The sequence below is a fragment of the Myotis lucifugus genome, unplaced genomic scaffold (genome assembly GCF_000147115.1).
Source record: "Myotis lucifugus unplaced genomic scaffold, Myoluc2.0 scaffold_15, whole genome shotgun sequence".
NCBI classification, from domain to species: Eukaryota; Metazoa; Chordata; class Mammalia; order Chiroptera; family Vespertilionidae; genus Myotis; species Myotis lucifugus.
In genome coordinates, this window is record NW_005871063.1 from 1755544 (window position 1) to 1781261 (window position 25718).

At 37.7% G+C, this 25718-nt stretch overlaps 1 protein-coding gene across 1 annotated transcript in view; it reads left to right on the top strand.

The window, feature by feature from the left end:
- ANKIB1 (ankyrin repeat and IBR domain containing 1) overlaps positions 1–25718 on the top strand; it is a 121054-nt gene that overhangs the window by 18616 nt on the left and 76720 nt on the right. Inside the window, exons 2-3 of the mRNA XM_023750785.1 lie at positions 13861–14141; positions 18005–18305. Coding sequence (XP_023606553.1) covers positions 13954–14141; positions 18005–18305 — 489 coding nt within the window. The 5' untranslated portion in view covers positions 13861–13953. The remainder of the gene's footprint in view (positions 1–13860; positions 14142–18004; positions 18306–25718) is intronic.

A 25718-nucleotide genomic window follows, 5' to 3' on the forward strand; every position in this document is an offset into this window, starting at 1 on the left:
GTGGATAGAGCGTCAGCCTGCGGACTGAAAGGTCCCAGGTTCAACTCTGGTCAAGGGCACATGCCCAGGTTGTGGGCTTGATCCCCAGTTAGGGGTGTGCAGGAGGCAGCCAATCAGTGATTCTCATCATTGATGTTTCTATCTCTCTCTCTCCCTTCCTCTCTGAAATTAATAAAAATGTATTTTAAAAAAAAGATCTTTGAGCAACCTTATAACTATTGTTTTGAACTCTGTATTTAGTAGTTTGCTTGCTTCCATTTCATTCAGTTCTTTTTCTGGAAATTTCTTCTGTTCTTTCATTTGTGACATGTTTCTTTGTCTCCACATTTTGGCTACTTCCCTGTGTTTGTCTCCATGTATTAGGTAGAGCTGCCATGTCTCCTGGAATTGGTAGAGTGGCCTTGTATAGTAGATGTTCTTTAGCCTTCCCAGTCACCTGAGCTGGGCACTCTAGGTACACCCCTGTGTGGCTCTGTGCATTGTCTTGTAGTTGAGCCTTGATTGCTCTTGGCATCACTGGGAGGAATTGACCTCCAGGCCATTTGGCTGTGAGGACCAGCTGCAACTACGGTGGAAGAGCTGCTGTGTAGGAGATACCCCTATGGAGCAGGACTTGCTTCAGTGGGGCTTTGGTGTTTACTGAGTCTGCCTCTTGAGTGTGTCACTTGTGGATGTATAAAGTTGTAATCTGGTATGGTCTGAAGCCATACACCAGGTGCACTGGCTCTGAAGCCTCCCAGGAGGTGAAAAGTTAGGCACTGCCTGGGGCCACCTGGCAGGACCTAAGGAGCAATCTGCAGATGGCTGCTACAGTATTGGGCTTGAAGTGCCCAGATGAGGCCAAGCTGTCTTGGGTCTCTTATTAATAGGTATGGGGCATGCTGACGGCAGCTGCTGCTTGTTTGAGAGATTTCAGGAAAGTCTGAAGCCTGAGCCAGGACAGGCATTCATATGGAAAAGCTGCGCGAACAGCTTGGGTGGGGCTGCAAATTGGATGGGCAGGGTCTCAGGGAATCACCGGGATGGAGCAAACAGTGTGAGCCAAGCTGATGGAAACCCAGATATGGCTGCCAGTCAGCTCTCTACTGGGGAGGTCTCAGCATAGGAACAATGACCCCTGTGAGCACCTCTGCCTGGGAGAAAGCTGTCCTGAGTTCTTGCTCTGGTGCAAGACAATCCAGTTCCTCCCTGTATGTCCCTGGATCTCCCCCGAGCCATTGCCCCAGTGCTGGAGCTCAGAGGGAACAACTCCGTGTAAGTTCATGCACCAGCCCTTTAAGAGGAACTGCCTGGGTCTCCAGCAGCCTCCATGTCACTCAGCTACTCTCCTCACTGTTTTTAAAAAAATATATTTTATTGATTTTTTTACAGATAGGAAAAGAGAAGAATAGAGAGCCAGAAACATCGATGAGAGAGAAACATTGATCAGTTGCCTCCCGCACACCCCCCACCAGGGATGTGCCTGCAACCAAGGTACATGCCCTTGACCGGAATCGAACCTGGGACCCCCAAGTCTGCAGGCTGACTCTCTATCCACTGAGCCAAACCGGCCAGGGCTCCTCACTTGTTTTTACATCCTGAAGTTACAGGGGCTTCTCTTCCCAGCTCTGGAACCCTGGGTTGAGAGTCTGGTATAGGGCTAGGACACCTTGCTCCTCATGGGAGGCCTCCTCAGCAGAGATATCTCTCCCAATTAAAAAAATTCCACTCGTGGGTTTTGGGCCAGCCTGTTCTGCTCCTCCGCCCTCCTACAAGTCTCCCTTCTACCCTTCTACCAGTCTCCTTGTGCTTTCTTCTTTACTTCTCTAGTTGTAGGACTTCCATTCAGCCAGGTTTCCGGTGGTTCTGAATGATGATTGTTCTGTATTTTAGTTGTAATTTTGATATGATTGTGGGAGACATGAGTATCAATGCTTACCTATGCCACCATCTTGGTTCTCTTTTCTCATTGCAAATTTATTTAAATATTCCTAGCAGTAGCCAGGCCAGCATGGCTCAGTGGTTGAGCATTGACCTATGAACCAGGAGGTCACGGTTTGATTCCCAGTCAGGGTACAGCCTGGGTTGTGGACTCAATCCCCAGTGTGGGGTGTGCAGGAGGCAGCCGATCAGTGATTCTCTCTCATCATTGATGTTTCTATCTCTCTCTTCCTCTCCCTTCCTCTCTGAAATCAATAATATATACATAATAAATAATTCTAGAAGTAAATTTAACATTTACATGGTTACCATTACGTGTGTGTGTGTGTGTGTGTGTGTGTGTGTGTGTGTGTGTTGGGTTGGGAGTATATCCTGGCATAATGCTAGAGGATTGAGTTTGCTGCAGCAGCAGCTAGGTTAAAGGAACTGTTGAAGTGTAGCCCCCTCCACTTCTCCCCACCCCCCCGGGTTTATCTAAAACTTTGCTCCAGCCCTGGCAACTGATATAACCCTTTTTTCCTCTCACTTGTAGGAGAGAACAATGCAAACTTTCAACATTTTTGGCCTACCCAAAGCTCACCTTTGGGAATGTTTAGGCCCTTTTTTCTCCAACCTTCAGAAAAGAACAAAAATCAAAGATATCACCTGGGATGTAATTCCCCCCATCCCCGCATTTTGGCCAGTACAGACAAAGCAGCCAGAGGTTCAGCAAACCAACCATTTCAAATTTCATAGGCAACCTTATTTCTCATAACAGAAATTAGCTCAGCTGCTGTTTTATATCATGGATAACTTCACAGCTATCCAGGGACCAAAGGCTCATTATTCCCCACTCTTTCAGTCTTTCATTTCTCAAACAATGCTTTCACCATAATTTAATGAGTCCAGGGTAGTCTAGCAAATCCCACTTTTGACACCACTGTGACACCACTTCTGACCTCACCTCCATGCTCAGTGATTCTCTTGAAGGACTCACAAGATGCAGGATGTAGTTACACTCACAACCCAAATTCATTACAGCAAAAGCAGTAAGTTGAAATGCATTTAGGGCAAAGTCCAGAGGAAGCTAGACACAAGTTTCTGTGAGTACTCTCCCCACAGAATCGAACAGGATGTGTCTGATTTCTCCAGCATCAAATTATGACAACACATGTGAAATGTTTTCTACAAAGGAAGCTCACTAGAGACTTAGTGCACAGGCTTTTATTGAAGGCTGGTTATGTAGGCAAATTTTGCCTAGAATGTACCAAAATTCCGGGCTCCCAGAGGACAAGCAAATGCTTAGCATATACCATGTTGTTTATACAAACAACCTAGGTATAGTGAGCCAACACCAATCAGTTGTGGAATGGTGTACACCCTCCTTAAATCCACGTTTCCAGACACCATTCAAGGGCCAATCTTGTAAGCAGGTCTTTTTAAGGACATCCATCTTAGACCTGCAATGTTAATAACCCTTTTCTGTAGAATAGGGTAGCACAGTGGTTCTCAACCTTCTGGCCCTTTAAATACAGTTCCGTGACCCAACCATAAAATTATTTTCGTTGCTACTTCATAACTGTAATGTTGCTACTGTTATGAATCATAATGTAAATATCTGATATGCAGGATGGTCTTAGGCGACCCCTGTGAAAGGGTCATTCCACCGCCAAAGGGGTCGTGACCCACAGGTTGAGAACCGCTGAAGCACATCCTCAGAGAAATGGGGCTGAATTTGTAATATTGAATAAACTTAGTTTAACATGATAAATTACTTTAGGTTTAGCAAGACAATGGATAAAAAACAGTATGAGCTCCTAGCAGCTAAATAGTGTTATACCTTGACTCAATATAATACTTCTAGATTCCTACCCATAACAATTTAAAATGAGTCCTCTAAATGGAAGATATAGCAAAGCCATGTAGACTCACTGACTTTAAGACATTTTATTTATGCTTTGTGGTTAGTGTGAGAAAGGGATTTCTTCTCTTTTAATCCTATTTTGTAAACTTGTACTAAATTTGAATATTCATAATTATTAGAGATATGTTAGGGAACAGTTCTATTCCCTGACATGAAGACATATAACTTCCAATTACAATTCATTTTTTAAAGATTTCAAGCATTTAATACTGCTTGCAAACAGTAAAAATTATTACCTTTATAAACAATATTTGATTATACATTTCTAAACTTCCATAAATAGTATATAGTTATTTTTCAATTGGATATACAGTTTATTTAAGTTTAGGGAGCCTCAAGTTTGAGGCTAAAGGTTTGCCTTTTGAAACGTAAGTAATTTTGACTTTTTTTTCAATTGCATCAACTTCCTAATACCAAGATAAAAGACTACCAATTTAAAATTTTCACTTATGTTTATGAAGTAAGGACAATACATTATTCAAAAATTGTGAACACAAACATTGCTGAATAGTCAGAGATGCCAAAGTTGCTGAAATTAAGCAACCATAGCACCATAGCATTACAGCCTTAAATGTTAATTTTTCAGCACTATGAAATTCTGAATTCAAAGTATAAGAAATTGTTGTGAAGGGGGAGTTGAAGTATAACACATAATATTTTGAGTAGTCAAAAAGTCAAATGTATGAAAGCTGAATATTGCCTAAGAAAAATTTTAGCTAACTGAAAAATATATTTGTGTGAGGAGTTCTGTATTTTGTGATAATTGCAGATAATTATGTTTTGATAGGAAATGGAAAAGTGAGAGCGATGCTTCACATATTAGTTGTACCCCAAGTTTTAACTCTTTTCCACTTGTGGCCCTCATGCTAGCTGTTTTCAGTGTTCACTTGCCAGCTTGGCAAAAAGGGGCAGTCAGCTGCTGCCCTTTGCAGCTGTTTTCATTTCTTCCTTTTCTCACTGTTGTGTCCTTTTCCACACTGTGAAAGCTATATAGATATAAAAGGTAACAAGAGCAGCAGAATATATGTAGAACATATATATGTTGGATTAATCTCTTTTTTCTTGGTTGCTGAGAAACCTCAGGCAGCCAGACTACCACATATAATTTTTTAGTGCTATCATGATAATACCTTTGTGTTTATGTAGCCATTTTATTTTGAATTCTGCCATATTTTAAGATATTGTAATAACAACAGTTAATTCTCATTTTGGAGTGCATATTACAGGGAAGTTGCTTTCTTTGTTAAAAGATTTTTCTCAGCTTAGATCATTGTCATAGTATTTGCTAATACTCATAAGTTTTCCTATAGACTGTGAGTTTTCATGAACTTCTTCCAGGAAGCTACCAAGAGTAAAGCCATATTTGACTTCGATTTAATATGCAGTTAGGCAGGCTAAATCCCAAATTTCGTAAACCATACTTCATTTTTAGCAATATTTTAGACCAAGATCTCTTGCTCCCTGCTAATGGTGTGTGTGTGTGTGTGTGTTCGTTCATGTTTGTTCGTTCCATATGCTCACAATGTGAGATTCTATGTATTGTTCCTGGTTTTATACTAAATTCTACAGCCCTTCACTTAGTATTTTTTAAGTGCAGTTACATAGGAGAGACTTGTTAATATTGACAGAAACCTAGAAAACTAGTGAAAATGCAGTTACTTTGGTTCAGAAGATAGTTGAACATAGTTCCCAAGGTCGAACATCTTTTAAGTCATAAAGTCTAGACTACCAGTTATCTATTATTCCTGATCTGGAACATAGAGTTGGTGACAATTTTCTTAAGGTTTTACTGTCTTTTAAAAAGAATGAGTATGACTTGCAGATTCTGATAGGGGAAGGAAGATAAAATGTATTGAGTACCTGCTATGTGCTAGGCACTGTATTACCTACTTTATCTAGGTAATCATGACAATTCTTCAAGGTAGGTGGCTTTATCCCCATTTTACAGATGAGGAAATTGAGATTCATAGAGGTTAAGTGATTTATACTAGAACTAGGAAGTAGTAAATGTGAGATTCCAACCCAAATTGTCTATGCTATGCTCCTTCCATCAAATCAGGGGTTGGCAAGCTGTAGCCCCTTGGCCAAATACCCATGTCTATTTTTGTAAATGAAGTACAAACACTACCACACCCATTCTATTACATATTGCCTATGGCTTTCAAGCTACAATAGCAGAATAGAGTACAGTCATGTGTTGCTTAACAACAGAGATATGCCTCATTCTGAGAAATGCCTCATTAGTCATCGTGCAAACATCATAGAGTGCACTGGATATTATAGCCTACTACACATCTAGGCTATATGGTACAGTCTGTTGCTTCTAGACTACAAAACTGTACAGCATATTGTAGTGAATACTGTAGGCAGTTGTAATACAGTGTATTTGTATATCTAAACATAGAAAAGGTACAGTGAAAACAAAGTATAAAAGGTAAAAAATGGTACACCTCTAGAGGGCACTTACCATAAATGGGAGCTTGCAGGATTAGAAGTTGCTCAGGATGAGTCAGTAAGTTAACAGTGAGTGAATATGAAGACCTAAGACATTACTGAACACTACTGTAGACTCTATAAGCAGTATATACTTAGGCTACACTAAATTTATAAAAAAGAATTTTCTTTAATAATAAATTAACCTTAATTTGCTGTAACTTTTTTACTTTATAAATTTAAAAAATTTTAAGCTTTTCTACTCTTGTAGTAACACAAACACATTATATAGCTATACAAAAAAATATTTTTATTTGTATCCTTTTTCTATAAGCTTTTTCTATTTTTAAGTTAAAATTTTTTGTACTTTATAAACGTTTTTGTTAAAAACATAGACACAAACACACTCATTAGACTAGGCCTACACAGGGTCAGGGTCATCAGTATCATTGTCTTCCATCTCCACATCTTGTTTCACTGGAAGGACTTCAGGGGCAGTAATATGCATTGAGCTGTCATATCCTATGACAGTGATGGCGAACCTATGACACGCATGTCAGAGGTGACACGCGAACTCATTTTTTTGGTTGATTTTTCTTTGTTAAATGGCATTTAAATATATAAAATAAATATCAAAAATATAAATCTTTGTTTTACTATGGTTGCAAATATCAAAAAATTTCTATCTGTGACACGGCACCAGAGTTAAGTTAGGGTTTTCAAAATGCTGACATGCTGAGCTCAAAAGGTTCGCCATCACTGTCCTATGATAACAGTGCCTTCTTCTGGAGTACCTCTTGGAGAACCTGCCTAATCGCTTCCTCAAGAAGGTGTCATTCTTTTCAGAGATGTGTTTCCTGTGGTTTACTTGGTTTGTTTCTTCTTTTTTTAAATCATAGATTTACTTGTAAGCAGATAGTGCACTGTGAATAGTTAAAGAAAACCTTTCAGTGTTGTTGTCCATGTTTGCTAACTTTACGGAGCTTGTTGAGGTCTGCAAAAGCTTCTGTTAGACTCTTCACTGTGATTTCTCTTGGGGTTCTTATGTTCTCCTGCAGTTTCCTTTTCTCTTGCCTTTTCTTCAGCTATGTTTTTGTTGCTGTTGTTGTTGTTGTTGTTCCAGTTCCAACAACTCCTTATTAGTCAATTTCTTAGGAACCACCTCTAGGAACTCCTCAATGTCATCTCATCCATGGTCACATTAAAGTTGTTTGCCATCTCAATCACAGCCTTGTTGCTTTTTGCAACCTTTGCGCTATGACATTATGATGGCTATGACGTCATTAGGCAATAGGAACTTTTCAACTGCATTATAATCTTACTAGAGCAGCCTTTCTCAACCTGTGGGTCGTGACCCCTTTGGCGGTCGAACGACCCTTTCACAGGGGTCGCCTAAGACCATCCTGCATATCAGACATTTACATTACGATTCATAACAGTAGCAACATTATAGTTATGAAGTAGCAACGAAAATAATTTTATGGTTGGGTCACAACATGAGGAACTGTATTTAAAGGGCCAGAAGGTTGAGAACCACTGTTAGAGGCTCAGTGCACGAATTCGTGCACAGGTGGGGTCCCTCAGCCTGGCCTGCGGGGATCGGGCCGAAACTGGCCGGTGCAAGAATTCATGCACCGGGCCTCTAGTATACATATAAGATCTTTGGCTAATCTCTTCCTGTTCTCCCTCCCCGCTTCCCTCTGAGATTCATCAGTCTGTTCTATGTTTCCATGCCTGTGCACTGAGCGTCTGCCTTCTGTTGGTCAGTGCATGTCATAGCTACCAGTCGAAGGGTTGCTTAGGCTTTTATATATATAGAGAGAGAGACTAGGGGCCCAGCACTCGAAATCGTGCAAGACCCAGGACCCAGAGTCCAGCGGCTCGGTGGGACCCAGAAATCCACCCATGCCTCCAGTCAAGTCCTCCAGAGTCAAGCCCCCGTCCACAGCCTCCTGCTGGTCGGTCGTGATGGCATGATGACCACAGGCTTTTTATATAATAGATGGGATTACTCTTATATATGCAGTCCATCATTGTCCAAAATATTGTTATGTAGTACATGACTGTATTTTATTCTTTTTGATCCAGTTGTAAATGGCATTGTTTTCTTAATTTCTCTGATAGTTTGTTATTTATGTATAGAAATGCAGTAGATTTCTGCATATTGATCTTGTATCCTGCAAATTAGTATCATTGTGTATCACAATACATCCATTAGAAAGGCTACTGAAAGGGTGAAAAAAAAAAAAGAAATCCAGTGCTTCAAAGTGCTAACCAAGATAATGAAGTTAAACAACTTACCACATGTCCCAGTAATTCTGCTCCTGGATATTTGCCCAAGGAAAATTAAAACACATATTTACACAAAAACTGTATGTGAATGTCATTGTAGTTTTACGTAACAGTTGCCCCAAACTGGAAACAACCAGCATGTCCTGTAATATGTGAATAGTTAAACAAACCGTGGTACATCCACAAAATGTAGTACTACTGAGCAATAAAAAGGATTGAACTATTGATTCATGCATCAACACAGATAAATCTTAAATGTATTTTAAAATGCTAAAGCCTGAAAAAGATCTAGCTCAAAACCTGTAATGGCTCCCTATCACAAACAAAATAAAATAAAAACCTTACAATGTTCATCTTTATAATCCCACTGCAATATAAACTCTATAGATGCATTGGTTTCTATTTGTTCACTTATATTTGTTAACTGAAGAAAATAAATATTAATACTTCTGGTGTATAGGTGAAGAAACAACTGAAAGAGATTAAGTTACTTGGTAAAATAGAAACAGAAGTTGAACACAGCACTTTCTGACTATTACCCCCTTTTTCTTGCAGTCACAGTTCTTGCTAATACATTAGGCTTAGCACAGTTTCAAAACCAATCTATGGTCCTTAATATTAAACTGTATATATTTTAAACTTTTCGCTCTGGCCTTGTCCTTCCTAGACCAGTTGAAATCACCCTCCCCACCCCATGATTCTAGTGCATGGTAATAAAAATTACTACATGTTATTGAAGAAGTGAATGAACAGAGTTGATAGCTTAATATATTATTTGCCCACATGGTTTCTGTCTGTTGTAGTATATTGACTTTTCATGACTTTTTTCCTTATTTATTTTTTTACCTTACACCTTGATAATTATTTTAGAGTCTTTTTAAAACCATCCTCTCCTTTTTACTCAGTATTATTGTAATAACAATTAGAGCATTTCTTTGGACGTAGAGCTTTTTGGAATTTTCTTCTTTGAGACACATCTTTCTGATTTCAAGAGGGGGGTGGGATTGGACATACTATTTGAGTGAACTTTCTACTTGCTTCTGTTCTGGCTAAAGGAATGTTTAGTTGTAGATTGAAATTGTTGTTATCAGTTGTTGAGTTGTTCTTAACTGCAGAAAGTTGCAGGATGATGTGTGTACGTATGCATGTGTAATAATGGGTCTTCTTCCAGTTGAGTGAAAAATAGGAGTCACTTATTTTGTTTAGGTCAACAATTTCAATCCATAATTATGACTTTAAGATAATTTACTTTCGTAGAAACAGATAAATTAGGTGTTATTTATATCTGAAGTATTTCATCTTCTGTAAAAGGTTTCTGGCGGTAGTTTATTAATTTAAGTGCACTTGAGTTGTTGCACTGATTATTAACCTATGAATGGGCAAGTTGAGAGACAAAGGTTTAAAGCAAGAGTTATAGAGCCCTTCACATTTAAAAGTTAATGAAAAATTAGGGAAAACTATCTGGTGTTCATTGGTGGTGTATTTTTCTTACTTTTTTCATTAAATACTTATTAAGTGCTGTGCTTTACTAGTCAGTGATGAAGCTTCACCTGGATTTTCCTATATAACTTAAAAGCCCAAAATAAGAAATTATTGAAAATCCATCATTTTTATCTTGAAGCTCTCTATATAGATTTATCTTAGAGTTGGAGAAATAGTACTTAAGTGTTTGATTTCAAAAATAAAGGGGGAACAGTCACTTCAGGTTATGCTGCTATAGCTATGAAAAAGTGGAAGGACAAATCTGGCAAGACTTGTGAAAATAAATCTGAGAGGGAATAGAACTATGGCTGCTTTAAATGATGCATTTCCTGGTGACTTTCAGGCTTATTGAACTCATATTTTAAAAATGAAACATACTTGAAAATAACTGAGAACTACAAAAAGATTTCCAGATACCATTATGCTTTCAACATGAGTAACAGTAATATTTAAATGCACATTTAGAGTATTATTGATTTTTTTTTAAAGTATCTTGGTTGTTTTAACTAAGTACTCCCATGATGATATAATTGCTTTCTTAGATACTTTTTTCACATGTTGGATAGAAATTATTTTCATATAGGATATTTCTCTAAAGTAATAATGTAATTCAGTGACAATGTGTTATTTATTAGTCTAATCGAAAACTCTGAAAATGTTCATAATTTGAGCTATAGTCTATCAGAGAAGAAAGATAAGGCTAGACAACTGAAAGTTTCCAAATCCTTAGGAAAGACCTTTTAGAACCCATATGATTTTTTTTTCCATATGATATTCTTTATATTTTTTTATAAATAAAAATATACAATGAACTGAATGGAGTTTTCATTAAGAATAATAAACTCTTAAAGTGCTTAAAGCAGTACAACAAAACAAATTAGTTCACTAAGGATAAACATATGGCTCCTAGATTCTATGAAAAACAAAAGAAAAATAAAATCCAGGCTGTTACTAAAAAATCCCAAAAGTGGCTATAGTATATTGTGATAGATTGTGGGAGGGGGAGTTTGCTCCTCATTCAAGATGAGATGATAAAGAACTTTATGATAAAGGTTTAACAACTCTCTAGAAAGTTAAATAAATTGTTTAAAATTATGTAGCATGATCCAATATGTATATAAGTATTTATAGTATATCTATAATAATAAAAGTGTAATATGCTAATTAGACCAGATGTCCTTCCGGACGACCTTCTGGACGAAACTGGGGCTGCAGCCACGGGATCGAGGAAGCTGCCCCAGCTTCAAGGGATCCAGGCAGCCACTGTGGCTGCAAGGGAGGAATCCAGGCAGCTGCCACAGCTGCGAAGGCCTACTGTTGCACGAATTTCATGCACCGGGCTTCTAGTATATATATAGTAGTATATATAAATAGTACATATGCATACAAACACATATTTATATACATTATAAATAAGGCAGTTATTTATCAAAATGCTAATAGTGGTTATCTTCCAGTAAATAGACGATGAGTTTTTGTCCTTTTTCTTTTTTCATATTTTCAAAACATTCTATGTATATGTATTTGCATATTTAGAGTAAAAAGTCAGTAACAACCTTTAAAAGAGCCAAATGATGACCTCCTTAAGTATAGTTGTGTGCCAGAAAGTGTGCTGCTATAGTAAGTAGGTAGTTAATACCTATCTCTAAAATAAGTTTAACAGATATCTTACCCTGCCTGCTCACCTTGATCTCCATACTCAGATATAACATTTAGCTAGAGGTATTCAGGAGCTTTTTATACAGTGGTGTGTGCACATTGAACTCACCTAAGGAGCTTAAATTCCAAGGCCTGGGTGCCTCCCATTAGAGACTCTGATTTTATTTATCTGGGATGTAGCTTGGCCAATGAAGTTCCCCATGTTATTAAATGTATAGCCAAAGTTGAGAGCCTCTGTTATACAGAAAATTAAAAAGAAAAATAAACCACCCCAGCCAGTGAGGCTTAGCATCGACCCAGCAACCAAGAGGTCGCTGGTTCAATTCCCAGTCAGGGCACATGCCTGGGTTGCAGGCTCAATTCCCAGTAAACTGTTTGCAGGAGGTAGCCGATAGGTGTTCCTCTCTCATCCATGTTTCTATCTCTCTATCCCTCTCCCTTCCTCTCTAAAAGCCAAAACATTAAAAAAAAAACCCAACTAATTTGTTTTTCACTCCTTTAATTTGTATTCTGTTAAAACTGTTACTGCCTCTACAAAGCTTATGTTGAAAAAGTACATATTATTTTCAACTTTTCTTAATGCTATGTTTTAATGTCCAGTCTGCCACTGAGTTAACTGGGTGACATGATGGATTCTTGTATTCTCCTTCTAAGTTTTTCTCCCTCTAGTCTATCTTCTACAATGTCACAATAACTAATTTTCCAAAGCATAAAATAATTATATCCCTGCCCTTCATAAAGCCTTTAATTATCTGTTCTTTACAGGTTAAAGTAAAAGTTTCTCAGTCTGGACCCAACCTAGTATTTTGTTTTATTTTTTGGTAGTTCAACACTAGAGAACTTGAACTTCATTCATACTGAATAAGCCTTTTGTTTTATACCTGCCTTTGCATATGCTGTTTCCTTTATCACTTATTTTGATCATAGTTCAAGAGTAGATTCAGAATCATTTCTTGGAATGGAAGGAAGCTAGCATTTATTGAATACACTAGTCAAGGACTGTGGTAGGTACTTTAAATAAAGTACTTATAATCCTCACAGCCATCCTTAAGAAATAGTCATTTTCTGCCCTGCCAGTGTGGCTTAGTGGTTTAGCGTCAACTTATGAACAAGGATGTCATGGTTTGATTCCCAATCAGGGCCCATACCCGGGTTGCAAGCTCGATCCCCAATGTTTGGTGTGCAGGAGGCAGCCGACCAATGATTCTCTCACATCATTGATATTTCTATCTCTCTTCCTCCCTCCCTTCCTCTCTGAAATCAATAAAAATATATTTTTTTAAGAAATAGTCATTTTCTTTTACTATGCAGTTAGGAACCCAAGGCTTTTAGAGGGTAAATAGCTCAAAATTGCACAGCTAGTGTAAGTAGGTAAGAGATTTTGAGCTCCAAATCCAGTGATTGGTTCCATGTCCTTCTTCCTCTGCCCACGTCACATTGTTTCAGTAGTTAATGCCCATATGATTATTATCTTAGCCTCTTTCTAAACATAGTATGTGCAAGTATGTGATGTTTTCAGTTTTGTTTTAAATTCTTCATAGTAGAAATAAATAATGTAATGGTCTTAAGGTAGAATAAACAGTTTCCATTGTTCTGTGTATAGTCAGTTTTAATACTTTACTGTGACTATCTCATTAATCACTTGAGTTGTATGGTCCTGTATGTTTACATTTGTAACCTTTTCTCTGATGTCCTTATAAGTACTGAGCAGTTTCAGTTTAACATCTATTCTGGAGTTCTTATATGAGCAAAAATAAAAATCTACATTTTTCACTATCCCACAAGTTGGTAGAGTCAGATTTATACATAGTTTATATAGAAATTTAAATACATTCACCCATAAAATTCAGTTACACGCATTTCCTGCTCATGTAAAGAGGAACATTGAAAAGCTACTGTATGTAGATAACTTTAATAGTACAAAGTACAGCCTGTGAAACCTTAGCAGTCTCTGTACTGGAAAATGTTACAGTTTAACAAGAAGTTAATTTGGACAGTGTTAAAAATTTGAGACTTTTTTGGCTAGTAAGATAAATGTAATACTAGTATAAGTTGTCACTTTACATCCTCTTTCTAGATTTTATTAGTGTTCTTAATTGTGATGTTTCTTTAGGATACTGCTTCATAATTATTGTTTCCCAATCTCATTTGATCTTTTTTTTCTCTATTAGAATGTGAAACATGTTGCAGAAGCATTCAAGAAGTGGCTGAAGGGGGAGGAAAAAAGTGCCACTGCCTGTCAGAAAAAAACAACAAAACAAAACATGGGAAATACAACCACCAAATTTCGTAAAGCACTCATCAATGGTGATGAAAACCTGGCCTGCCAAATATACGAAAACAACCCTCAGCTAAAAGAATCCCTTGATCCTAATACATCTTATGGGGAACCCTACCAGCACAATACTCCATTACACTATGCTGCTAGACATGGAATGAATAGAATATTAGGGTAAGTATTACTATAAACAAGTTGATAATAAATTAGTCAAGGGAGAAAAACATATTAGTGAAAGAGGGGAAAAAACCCTGATCTTTGAAAATATATACATACAGATGTGGGTGTTATATGGTATTGTAGTGAATTGAAATTTCTAAAACTGAATATGCTTAAATTATTAGGTATGACTTTTTAAAATTAAGTCTAAATTAGACCAAAAGTTTTAATAGTGAGGTTGGTTCACATATTCTTTTTTTTTTTTTTTTAAATCTTTATTGTTCAGATTATTACATTTGTTCCTCTTTTTTTTTTCCCCCATAACTCCCCTCCTTCCAGCTCCCACCCCACCCTCCACCCTCACTCCCCACCCACTGTGTTCATCCATAGGTGCATGATTTTTGTCCAGTCACTTCCCGCATCTCCCACACCCCTTTTCCCCTAAGAATAGTCAGTCCATTCCCTTTCTATGTCCCTGATTCATTATAATCACCAGTTCATTCTGTACATCAGGTTATTTATTCACTTGATTCTTAGATTCATTTGTTGATAGATGCATATTTGTTGTTCATAATTTGTATCTTTACCTTTTTCTTCTTCTTCCTCTTCTTAAAGGATACCTTTCAGCATTTCATATAATACTGGTTTGGCGGTGATGAACTCCTTTAGCTTTTCCTTATCTGTGAAGCTCTTTATCTGACCTTCAATTCTGAATGATAGCTTTGCTGGATAAAGTAATCTTGGTTGTAGGTTCTTGGTATTCAGCACTTTGAATATTTCTTGCCACTCCCTTCTGGCCTGCAAAGTTTCTGTTGAGAAATCAGCTGACAGTCGTATGGGTATTCCCTTGTAGGTAATTGAGCCTCTTTCTCTTGCTGCTTTTAAGATTTTCTCTTTGTCTTTTGCTCTTGGCATTTTAATGATGATGTGTCTTGGTGTGGTCCTCTTTGGATTCCTTTTGTTTGGGGTTCTCTGCGCTTCTTGGACCTGTAAGTCCATTTCTTTCTCCAGATGGGGGGAAGTTTTCTGCCATTATTTCTTGAAATAGGTTTTCAATATCTTGCTGTCTCTCATCTTCTGGGACTCCAATAATTCTGATATTAGGCCGCTTAAAGCTGTCCCAGAGGCTCCTTATACTATCTTCACACTTTCGGATTCTTTTTTCATTTTGGTTTTCCAATTGGGTGTTTTTTGTCGAATCTTTGGTTTGATTCTTTTGCTCGTCTGGTCTGCTATTGGGTATAATATTCTTTATTTCAGTCCGTGTATGCTTACTTTCTAATTTCTTTATCGTAGCATCGAGGGTCTCATTAGTTTTCGTGAGGCTCTGCACAAATTTATGGCAAGCCCTCAAAATTGCGATTCTTAGCTCCATATCCTCCATTTCTGTCATGCTTTTTTGTCTCCGCATCTTTTATGCTTTCTTGGTGCACCCCCTTGTGGTCTCTGTGCGCAGTCTTGTTCTAGCGAAGCCTTAATTGTTGTAGTTAACACTAGAGGGATTTGACCAGCAGACCTACTGGCTGTAGGATTCTGGGGAGGCGCTAGTCCTGCCCTTGCAAATGTCTGTGCGCAGTGCCTGGGCGGGGCGGGCTCAACAGGGCGGGGGGAGGGAGCAGCTATGGGCGCTCTCAGTCCGTCCCCAAGGGCTCTGCCTCTCTGTCCCAGCAATCGCTGCAAACCTCGGAGGGGCCGTAGCCAGACAGTCCCACTTCTCCCGTTTGAGTCAGGGTCCCTAGAGACTCGCCCGGATCTGTAGCCCAGAGTCTGAGATTCACTCCTGAGTGAAAACGACAACCGCGCCCTCAGCCACCAGCCCGCTTTGCGCGCGCACCGCCGCACCACCGTACCTTTAAATTTTCCACACTGCGCCTCCTCTGTGCGTCGGACTGCTGTTGTTTTTGCTTCTAGCTGAAGAGTCCCTCCTCAGCCAGCCTTCCTGTGGTTCTGGTTGATGTCCGTTCCGACCTTTAGCTGTATTTTTGAAGTGGTTGTTTACGGCAGCGGTCTCCGGTGTTTACCTACGCCGCCATCTTCGATTCATGTTCGGTTCACATATTCTTGTTGCTACAATGATTTTGATTCTAGAAAAGTACTTATCAACAAATTGCAGGGACTGGGGCCTATAGCAAAGTTCTTAAGCTCTGATTCACTAGTTGAAGTTGAAAAACAGATACTTTTGCCTTATCTAGTTATGATCAGATTTGAGTTTCCTTTCTTTTAATGGGGTTTAGTTACTTGAGAAGACTTTTCTAAAAGTGAAACATTTCCTTAAAATTTAAAATACTAACAAACTTAAAGCTTTTCAAGTATTAGTAACAGGGAGTATATTTATTCAAAGATTCTTACCTAATTACAAGGGAGTTAAATTTGATATTTACTAGCTTATAACATGAAAGAAGCAAAGGATAGAAAAGTAGCTCCAAAACAAATTTAGTTTTTTTAGAAGTAGATTATGCAGCTATGGGAGTCTAATGCTAGAACAGAAAGAAAGAAACACTTCTTTGCTTACACAGTGAAATATAATTCTTAAACATGTATTCAAAGCTTTTTAGAACTTAAAAACTTTCAAGCTTTTTAAATTTCATTTTATACAAATTGTTGTTCAAATTAAGCTGTTCTTTTTTTAAAAATATATTTTATTGATTTTTTTACAGAGAGGAAAGGATAGGGATAGAGAGTTAGAAACATCGACGAGAGAGAAACATCGATCAGCTGCCTCCTGCACACCCCCTACTGGGGATGTGCCCACAACCAAGGTACATGCCCTTGACCGGAATCGAACCTGGGACCCTTTAGTCTGTAGGCTGACGCTCTATCCACTGAGCCAAACCGGTTAGGGCAAGCTGCTCTTTTTTATATACCTGAATCATGCCATGTGTGTTCTGTCTACCATGTCCATGCTGCTCTCTTTGCCCCAGAATCCCTTCCCCACTCCACTCAGCTTTCTCTTTCTTTGCTAAATCTTACCCTTCCTACAAGGTCCTGGGAAGGCTTTATCTTCTTAGCCTGTCACAACTCACAAGAACCTCAGTCTTTCTTTCTTTTTTTTTAAACTTATACGGCTCTTTTTTGTTTTTATTACTTGTTTGGCATACACTATCTCATTGTATCTTCTCTCTGCCTACCTAAATTGCAACTTTGTGATAAAAGTGTCTTTTTTGTACCTCTAGCATCTAGCATAATATCTTACACAAAGTAAAAATAAATTTTATAAAATCATTGCACAAGGGCCCTGCCTGCTAGCTCAGAGGTTGAGTGTCAACCTGTGAAACAGGAGGTTACAGTTCGATTCCCGGCCAGGGCACATGCCCAGGTTAGAGGCTGATCCCTAGTATGGGGCGTGCAGGGGGCAGCAGATCAGTGATTCTCTCTTATTATTGTAGTTTCTCTTTCCCACTTTCTTTCTCTCTGAAATCAATAAAAATATATTTTTAAAAAATTATTGCACAAGGAAATATTCTTATGACCAGGATTATAGTAAGATTTATGGTGGTATAAACTAATAGGATTTTAAGAAAATATTTGAAATGAAATGTGACAACATCTAGAAAATCTGCATAACTTGGTGAATCAGTACTTTTCAGAAGATCAGTATGTATATGACTTTTTAAAATTATGCATGGGTAAAAGATTATTCATAATGCAAAGTAGATCAGTGGATTTTAATGTAGCAGTGTAGAAGGTTCTTTGATATTAATTTCAGAGTCTGAAAAGTAATCTTTAAGTTTGATTAGCAATAAATGACAACTTGTTGAATTTTTGGTATAGTATCAAATGTGCATATTCATAATTATCTTTTAAATTTGTTATCTTCTATTCTTATTTCAAAGTAGGAAATAATTGATTTTTGTCCTTCTTTTTCTTTACTACTTTAGGACTTTTCTTTTTGGTAGAGATGGAAATCCAAATAAACGGAATGTGCACAATGAAACATCTATGCATTTGTTGTGTATGGGACCTCAAATTATGATATCTGAAGGAGCCCTTCATCCTCGTTTAGCACGCCCCATGGAAGATGATTTTAGAAGAGCAGATTGTCTGCAGATGATCTTAAGATGGAAAGGAGCAAAACTTGACCAAGGGGAGTATGAGAGAGCAGCTATTGATGCTGTAGATAACAAAAAAAACACACCCCTGCACTATGCTGCTGCCTCAGGGATGAAAACCTGTGTAGAGGTAAAACTTTGTTGTCTTAAATAATCTGCATGGTAAAATATTCGTCTTGAAAATGTGTAATAATCAGTGTTTCTTTTGCTTTTTAAAATTGTATTTATTTTGATCTTCACCCAAGGATATTTTTTCCATTGATTTTTTTAGAGAGACTAGAAGGGAGGGAGAGAGACACAGGGCTGGGCAGAGGGCTGGGATCGAACCTGTAACCCAGGTACATACCCTTGACCACAACCCTTAGGTTCAAAGTCTGATGCTCTAACCACTGAGCCAAACCAACCCGTGCATGTTTTGCCTATCTTAACAGTTAGCTTCACTAGTTGTTTTTGTCCCTTTTGTGGTTCTAAAAGAAGCAGGATTTCTTTTACGTAAAGTCATTCCCCTGTTTTAGGTAAATATTAAAAACAAACCCACAGTTACACAGCAAACCTTGGGAATAAAATGGTATCAAGAGCAATTGAAAATTTGCTAACATCCCTGAAGATAACAGTAATCAATTAAACACTATAATATTGAGAGTAATAACTTTAGTAGAGACATGTTTTACTTTTTTGCTGATTTTTAGTAGACATTGTATAATAAAATTTATGCATATTGGATATGGCAACTCTTGGCAATGGGAATTATAATTATAGATCTAGAATTGATCAGTTCCCTAAGCAAGGGATGAATATTAATGAATACATTTATTGGGGTATCTTTAAAAACATTGATAATTTTAAAATGTGCTTCTTTTTCTGTTTAATGTGTATTAAAGTGTTCCTGAATATTGTATTTGAGCTTTTTCCTCTATATAATTTCATATATGGATATATAATATCTAACAACAGGCTTAGTTAAGGTCAGCCATATAATGTAGGATCTTAATTAAGATAAGAAATCATTACTCTCTTTATAGTATCATCACTACTTACAACTGGTTTTTCTCAGTTATGTTCATGTCAATTTATACATAACTCATAGGGGTTCTTTCATATAGATATATTTATGATGGGGAGCACTCTCCCTAAGATCACAGAGTATCTACCTTTCCAAAAAGGTAGACCTTTGTTGAAAAAAAAACAACACAAAAAAAGATCCTAATCAGGTTAAATTATATATCTGAAAATTTACTATTTACTTAATGTTATTCATGTATATATACTTTATACTTCTGAATTGATACCAAAAATATGGATGCCCTTCATTTTCTTACTCAGATTAAAAGATTACAGTTATTTAAATGATTTCTTTAGAGTATCTTTTTGTTGTTGTTATTGACAGTTCTTTACTGTATCTTAGTGTCAATTCTTTTCACTTCTAAAACCCTTATCTTTTGTTTACTGCTATTATTTGTGATATTTATTAATCCGTTAGAGTGTTTTATTTCTTTTTTTTTTTAAATATATTTTATTGATTTTTTACAAAGAGGAAGGGAGAGGGATAGAGAGTTAGAAACATCGATGAGAGAGAAACATCAGTCAGCTGCCTCCTGCACACCCCCTACCGGGGATGTGCCCGAAACCAAGGTACATGCCCTTGACCAGAATCGAACCCGGGACCCTTCAGTCCACAGGCTGATGTTCTATCCACTGAGCCACACCGGTCAAGGCTAGAGTGTTTTATTTCTTGGGTTTGTGTCACCTTTGCCCACTAGTTACTCAGTGACAGTTATTAACATGAAACTACTTTTTTCAGGCAATGTTTTCTAACATTGATTCACAGCATGGTAGAAGGATGTCCAGAGGTTTCAGGGGAAAGGAGGTTATTGGCAGAATTCCTGAGGCTTTTACACAAGCCTTTTTGTATATTGTTCTATGCCCACCTCCCATGAAAGAATCCCTGCTGTAGTGACTCACCATTACTGATGGGACTGTGTCATATTTCTCAAGCGAGTTAGTGTAGACAATAGCTCATTCTTGATAGTAGTAAAATGCTCTTAAATTGCTGCCTTAATATCTTACTGTCAAAAATTCTATAAACATTGCTTTAGTAATTGTTGATTTTATAATATGTTTGCAATGACATTCTTATCAAATTGTTCAAAAAAATAGAGTGTAGTGTTTTTACCAGCATTATTTTTTCCTCAGTGAATGAAATTTGTGCCAGGTTTTATTCTAAACTATCTGACAGGCCTGATGATTTGCTTCATGTGAATGTCTGTATATGTTTTAACTGTTTGATTTATCAGTATATCACATTACATAAACCACACCATTTGATGACTTTTTATTTTTCTATATATTCAGAGGAGCTCTTAGACTTAATGTAAAACATCCCAAATAGAGCCCTATAAATACCTTGGTTACATTTATCCTAGTTTTCATCGGCAAATTTCAGCATATTATTTTACCCATATACCACTATCTTTGATCTCTTATAGTATACTATAGGCCCGATACACGAAATTCATTCAAGAGTAGGCCTTCCTTCCCCCAGCTGCCGACACTGGCTTCCCTCTGGCGCCCAGAACCCGGGCTTCCCTTGCAGCCCCAGCTTCGTCCAGAAGGTCTTCTGGTCTAATTAGCATATTACACTTTTATTATTATAGATACTGGACTGTACACTAGCCCAGCCTTGCGCCCTGAATGACTTTGGTAATGCTTACTATTAAGTAAAATAGAAGATTTTCCTGGGAAAGCATACATTAACTAATTCCCAGAGGTCTTACTGTGTTTTTTAATGCTAGTGCATAGAATACATGCATTTTTAAAAACCTATGTTAGTGTACTTCTTAAAGTATTAGTGGTTATGTATCTTTATTTCATGTCCTACTCCTTTAGTGAACAGGAAAGGCTTAGACTTCTCTTATAAAGTTTACTATCATAGGTAATTTAAATGTGGGTTCCTTCCCACCCCCCAAACTACTTATTTGACTGCATCATTGTTTTTAGCCCTTTAGACATAAGAATAACAATTATAGCCCTAACCAGTTTGGCTCAGTGGATAGAGTGTCGGCCTGCAGACTGAAAGGTCCCAGGTTCGATTCCAGTCAAGGGCATGTACCTTGGTTGCGGGCACATCCCCAGTGGGAGGTGTGCAGGAGGCAGCTGATAGATGTTTCTCTCTCATCGATGTTTCTAACTCTCTATCCCTCTCCCTTCCTCTCTGTAAAAAATCAATAAAATATATTTTTTTAAAAAGAATAACAATTATAATAACATTTGTATATAATGTTTTTCTAATCTTCATAATGCTCATTGGTACCAAGCATGATATAAAGGGTTTGGCTTAAGTGAGAGAGTATTATCAGGTATTTATTACTGTCTTGGTCCTCACAGTGACTATCTGTAGGACCTTGAGTGAGTCACTCAACCTCTTTGAGATTATCATTCCCAACCATCCAAGACGAAACCATCACAGTTACCTCAAAAGTCCCCATTTAGCCCTAGTCAGTGTGACTCAGTGGATAGAGCATTGACCTATGGACTGAAGGATCCTGGGTTTGATTCCCGTCAAGGATTGCGGGCTCAGTCTCCAGTAGGGGGCATACAAGAGGCAGCTGATCAACGATTCTCTCATCATTGATGTTTCTATTTCTCCTCTCTTCCTCTCTGAAATCAATAAAAAAATATATTTTTCAAAGTCCCCATTTAGCACTAATTTTCTGTTAATCTATGATTGTAATAAAATATATCCCATTTCAGAATCTAAGCCTTTAAGGCTAAATTGATTATTTTATTCCATGGCTAAGGTCAAGCTGTTTTTTGTTTTGTTTGTTTTTTTAACTCTTAAAGGACTTATATCTATGGAAATATATCTTCTCTAGTTATTTAAATATTTTGCTCTCTGTATGTTTACATAAGAACAAAGTTGATAAAGTTGTCAGTTGGCAATTTCACATGTGCATTTAATAGTTTAAATGGTTTCCTATGGCTCATTTAGAACCAGAGAAATGAAATATTTACTTTAAAACTTCTCCCTATAATAATTGTGTTTCATAGTAAGCTTAAGGTGTGTACACACACACACAACGTTAAGAGCCTCTCAATCATAGAGTTTGGGGAACTTTTCAGTGGTTATATGTAGAATATTGCAATGGAATTTCCAGCCCTGAAATCTTTGATGCTATATTGCTTCCTACCTAGTTGACTTCACCATATGATTTTTTCAGGTCTCTCAAGTTCAACATTTCCAAAACTGTACTCAGTCTTCTTTAGCCACTTGTTTCTCTTCTTGATTGCCTTGTTTCTGTTAACGATGCTACTACCATTATCTCTTGATACCTGGATTTACCTTGGACTGATTTTTTGTTTTGTTTTTTATTTTAGGGTTTTTTTGTGGTTTTGTTTGCATCGAACTCATGCTGCTTGTTTGCAGAATAGAGCTCTTCCTTGTCTTTTTACCAGCCCTTCCTTTTTGTTTCTGTTGTCCACTCTTTCTAACACCAGGTGCTTATATTAAACCTTCGCTTTGGGGTATTTTTCACGACTTCCTTAAGTAGGAAAATCTGGAGTTTCAAAAATATTAATCATTCAAAATTATTTATGAGATAAAAGTAATGTAAATAATAGTGGACTGTATTGGTGTCAAAATTGGAAATGCTTATATGTTAAACATTTAATAAGGACAAACTATAAATAAAGTCCTTCTAATTCTAATTTTTTTTATATTTCAAAGAATTGTTCTGAGGATCAGCAAACTTTTTTTCTGTGAAAGTCCAGATAGCAAATATTTTAGGCAATTGCTCAACTCTGCCCTTGCAGCTGAAAAGGAGACATAAACTATACAGTAACAAATAGGCCCGGCAGTGTTCAGTAGAACATTGTTTATGGACACTCCCACATAAATTTCTTATATTTTTCACATAGTATTAAATATTCTTATTTTTTTCAACCACTTAAAATGTAAAAACAGTTTTTAGTTCTTGGTCTATACAGAAACAAGCAACAGGCTGGGTTTGGCCCACGGGCCTTAATTTGCAGTGGATCCCTGCATTATGCAAAGAACTGGGAAAGGAGAGCAGGACTGCACGCTTCAGAAGCTTATTTTAAATAGATGAAATAACATTATCAATATGTACAAGTGCTGTATGCTTTAAGATTATACAAAATGGAACTCCTTTAAAACACATCTTCCAAGATGTTAATACAATAAATAATACACTTTTTTCTTAGTTGTTGAGAGTTTTTGTTTTTCTGCTTTGCAATAGAGATGGACTTTGGAGAGGAATGGTGGTTGGGTCTATTAGCATGGCCCAATTAAAATCCAGTGACTTTTCTCCTTTTGGCAGACTCCCTAGAAAAGCCTCATCACTAGACCTCATTTTATTTATATTAGTGCTTCACATGCCATAGTGATTCAAGAAATGGTTGATATGACAGAGGTTGTTGTTTTTGATAGGGCTTAAAAGCATCTTTTTAAAATGAGTATTATCTTAGGTATTTCTTGTGCACTTCTGTTCTACTTGTTTATTCACAGCTCTAATTGTAGCTGCTTGTCAGATCAAATAGAGGTCACTGGAAAACCAAAGATGCTAAGTCACACTTTTTCCTTCCCAGCCACAGAGCCTGGTTGACACTTTGGCAGCTATCAAAGCATTTCACACTTCATTGAAAAGCCATAAAAACCATTCATAGGTCAGACTGAAGAGTTTTACCTAATTATATTGTATTTTTAATACCTGGAATTTTAAAACTGAAAAGAATACAGAATTTGTGGTCCCAGCTCAGCGGTGGAGTAACTCTGCCTATCTGGGACTCAGTTTTCTAATTTTTAATCAAGAAAGATATTGCCTCCAGAATATTATAATGCTAAGGGCCATATAGATCATTTAGGCAATGGTTCAAGCTCCCCATCCCAGGAGCACTCCAGCACCTCTCCCCTCCCTCTATTCTTTCCCCACAGGCATACACCTCCTAAACTCTAAAGGACACCATGAGACTTGCAACCAGGACAGCAATGGGCAGTGGTAGTTCATCCCAGGCAAACCCCCTGAGATTCTCCCCAAGGTTCCCTTTTCTCTGACTTCTTAATGAGCCAAAGCAGACTAGCCTAGGCTCACTTCCCTAACCCTTTCTTGTTTCACTGTCCTCAGTCTTTATAAATGTCCTCTAAAATTCACCTGGACTCGTATTGTGAAGTCTTTCCTGCATGAAGTCAAGAATCCACACCCAGATCCCCTTTCTGGTAATAGTAGTAAGGTTTGAGTGGGTATGATTTCACTTTAAGTATTCAGAGGAGGCTACTCAAAATATCGCCCTCAGACCTGTAGCATCAGTAACTACTGGGAGCTTATTGACACTCATAAAAGAGAACGATGCAAATTGTACCTTCGAGACTCCCTCCAGCCAATCAGGAGTGAGTATGCAAATTAACCCAACAAAGATGGGTTAATTTGCATAGGCAGGCACTGAGGTGCTGTGGGTGGGGCGGGACGCTTGTGTTCCACACTGCCCCAGCCAATCCGGGCCTCTGGGCATCGTGGGAAGGCGGAAAGGCGGCTCCGGCCAGAGCGAAGGTGGTACCGGCAGCCAAGGGAAGGAAGGCCTATTCTTGCATGAATCTTCATGCATCGGGCCTCTAGTTATAAATATAGCCCACCAGACCTCCCGATTCCAAGTCAGAATCTCTAGGGAGTAGACTCCAGGAATGTTTTAAGCAAGTTCTCTGGGTAATTTTTTTGCACATTACAGTTCTGTGAAGCACTGTTCTAGGTCTCAAACATATAGATTGAAGTATTTTGTGGAAGGAATGATAAGACAGATCATGTAAAATGAAGATAGAGTCCTTAACAAGGAAAAGAAACTAAATGCTAAGGTCAAGAATTTGGGATTTATTTTTAGAAAATTGAGTCACTGAAAATGTTTGATTGGAAAAGTGCTATTAAAAGAAGATACATTAAAATTAGCTTAATTGTTGTAGTGTAGGACAGATTTGAAGAGTAATTCTAAAGCGGTGTTTCTTAAGGTCTTGCTCTGTGAAGAATGATCCTAAGACTGGTGTTGGTATCAATCATTTGGGAAGTTGTTGGAAATGCGGAATCTCATGCCTCACCCCTAACTACTTTTTTTTTTCTTTATTGATTAAGGTATTACATGTGTCCTTATCCCCCCATTGTTCCTCCACCCCCCACCCCCCACTCATGCCCTCACCCCCCTGGTGTCTGTGTCCATTGGTTGGGCTTATATGCATGCATACAACTCCTTTGGTTGATCTCTCCCCCTTCCCCCACCCTTCCCCACCTTCCCTCTGAGGTTTGATGGTCTGATCAATGCTTCTCTGTCTCTGATCTGTTTTTGTTCATCAGTTTATGTTGTTTATTATATTCCACAAATGAGTGAGATCATGTGATATTTATCTTTCTCTGACTGGCTTATTTTGCTTAGCATAAATGCTCTCCAGTTCCAATCCATGCTGTTGCAAATGGTAAGAATTCCTCCTTTCCTATAGCAGTTTAGTATTCCATTGGTAGATGGACCAACAGTGTTATTTTTTGTT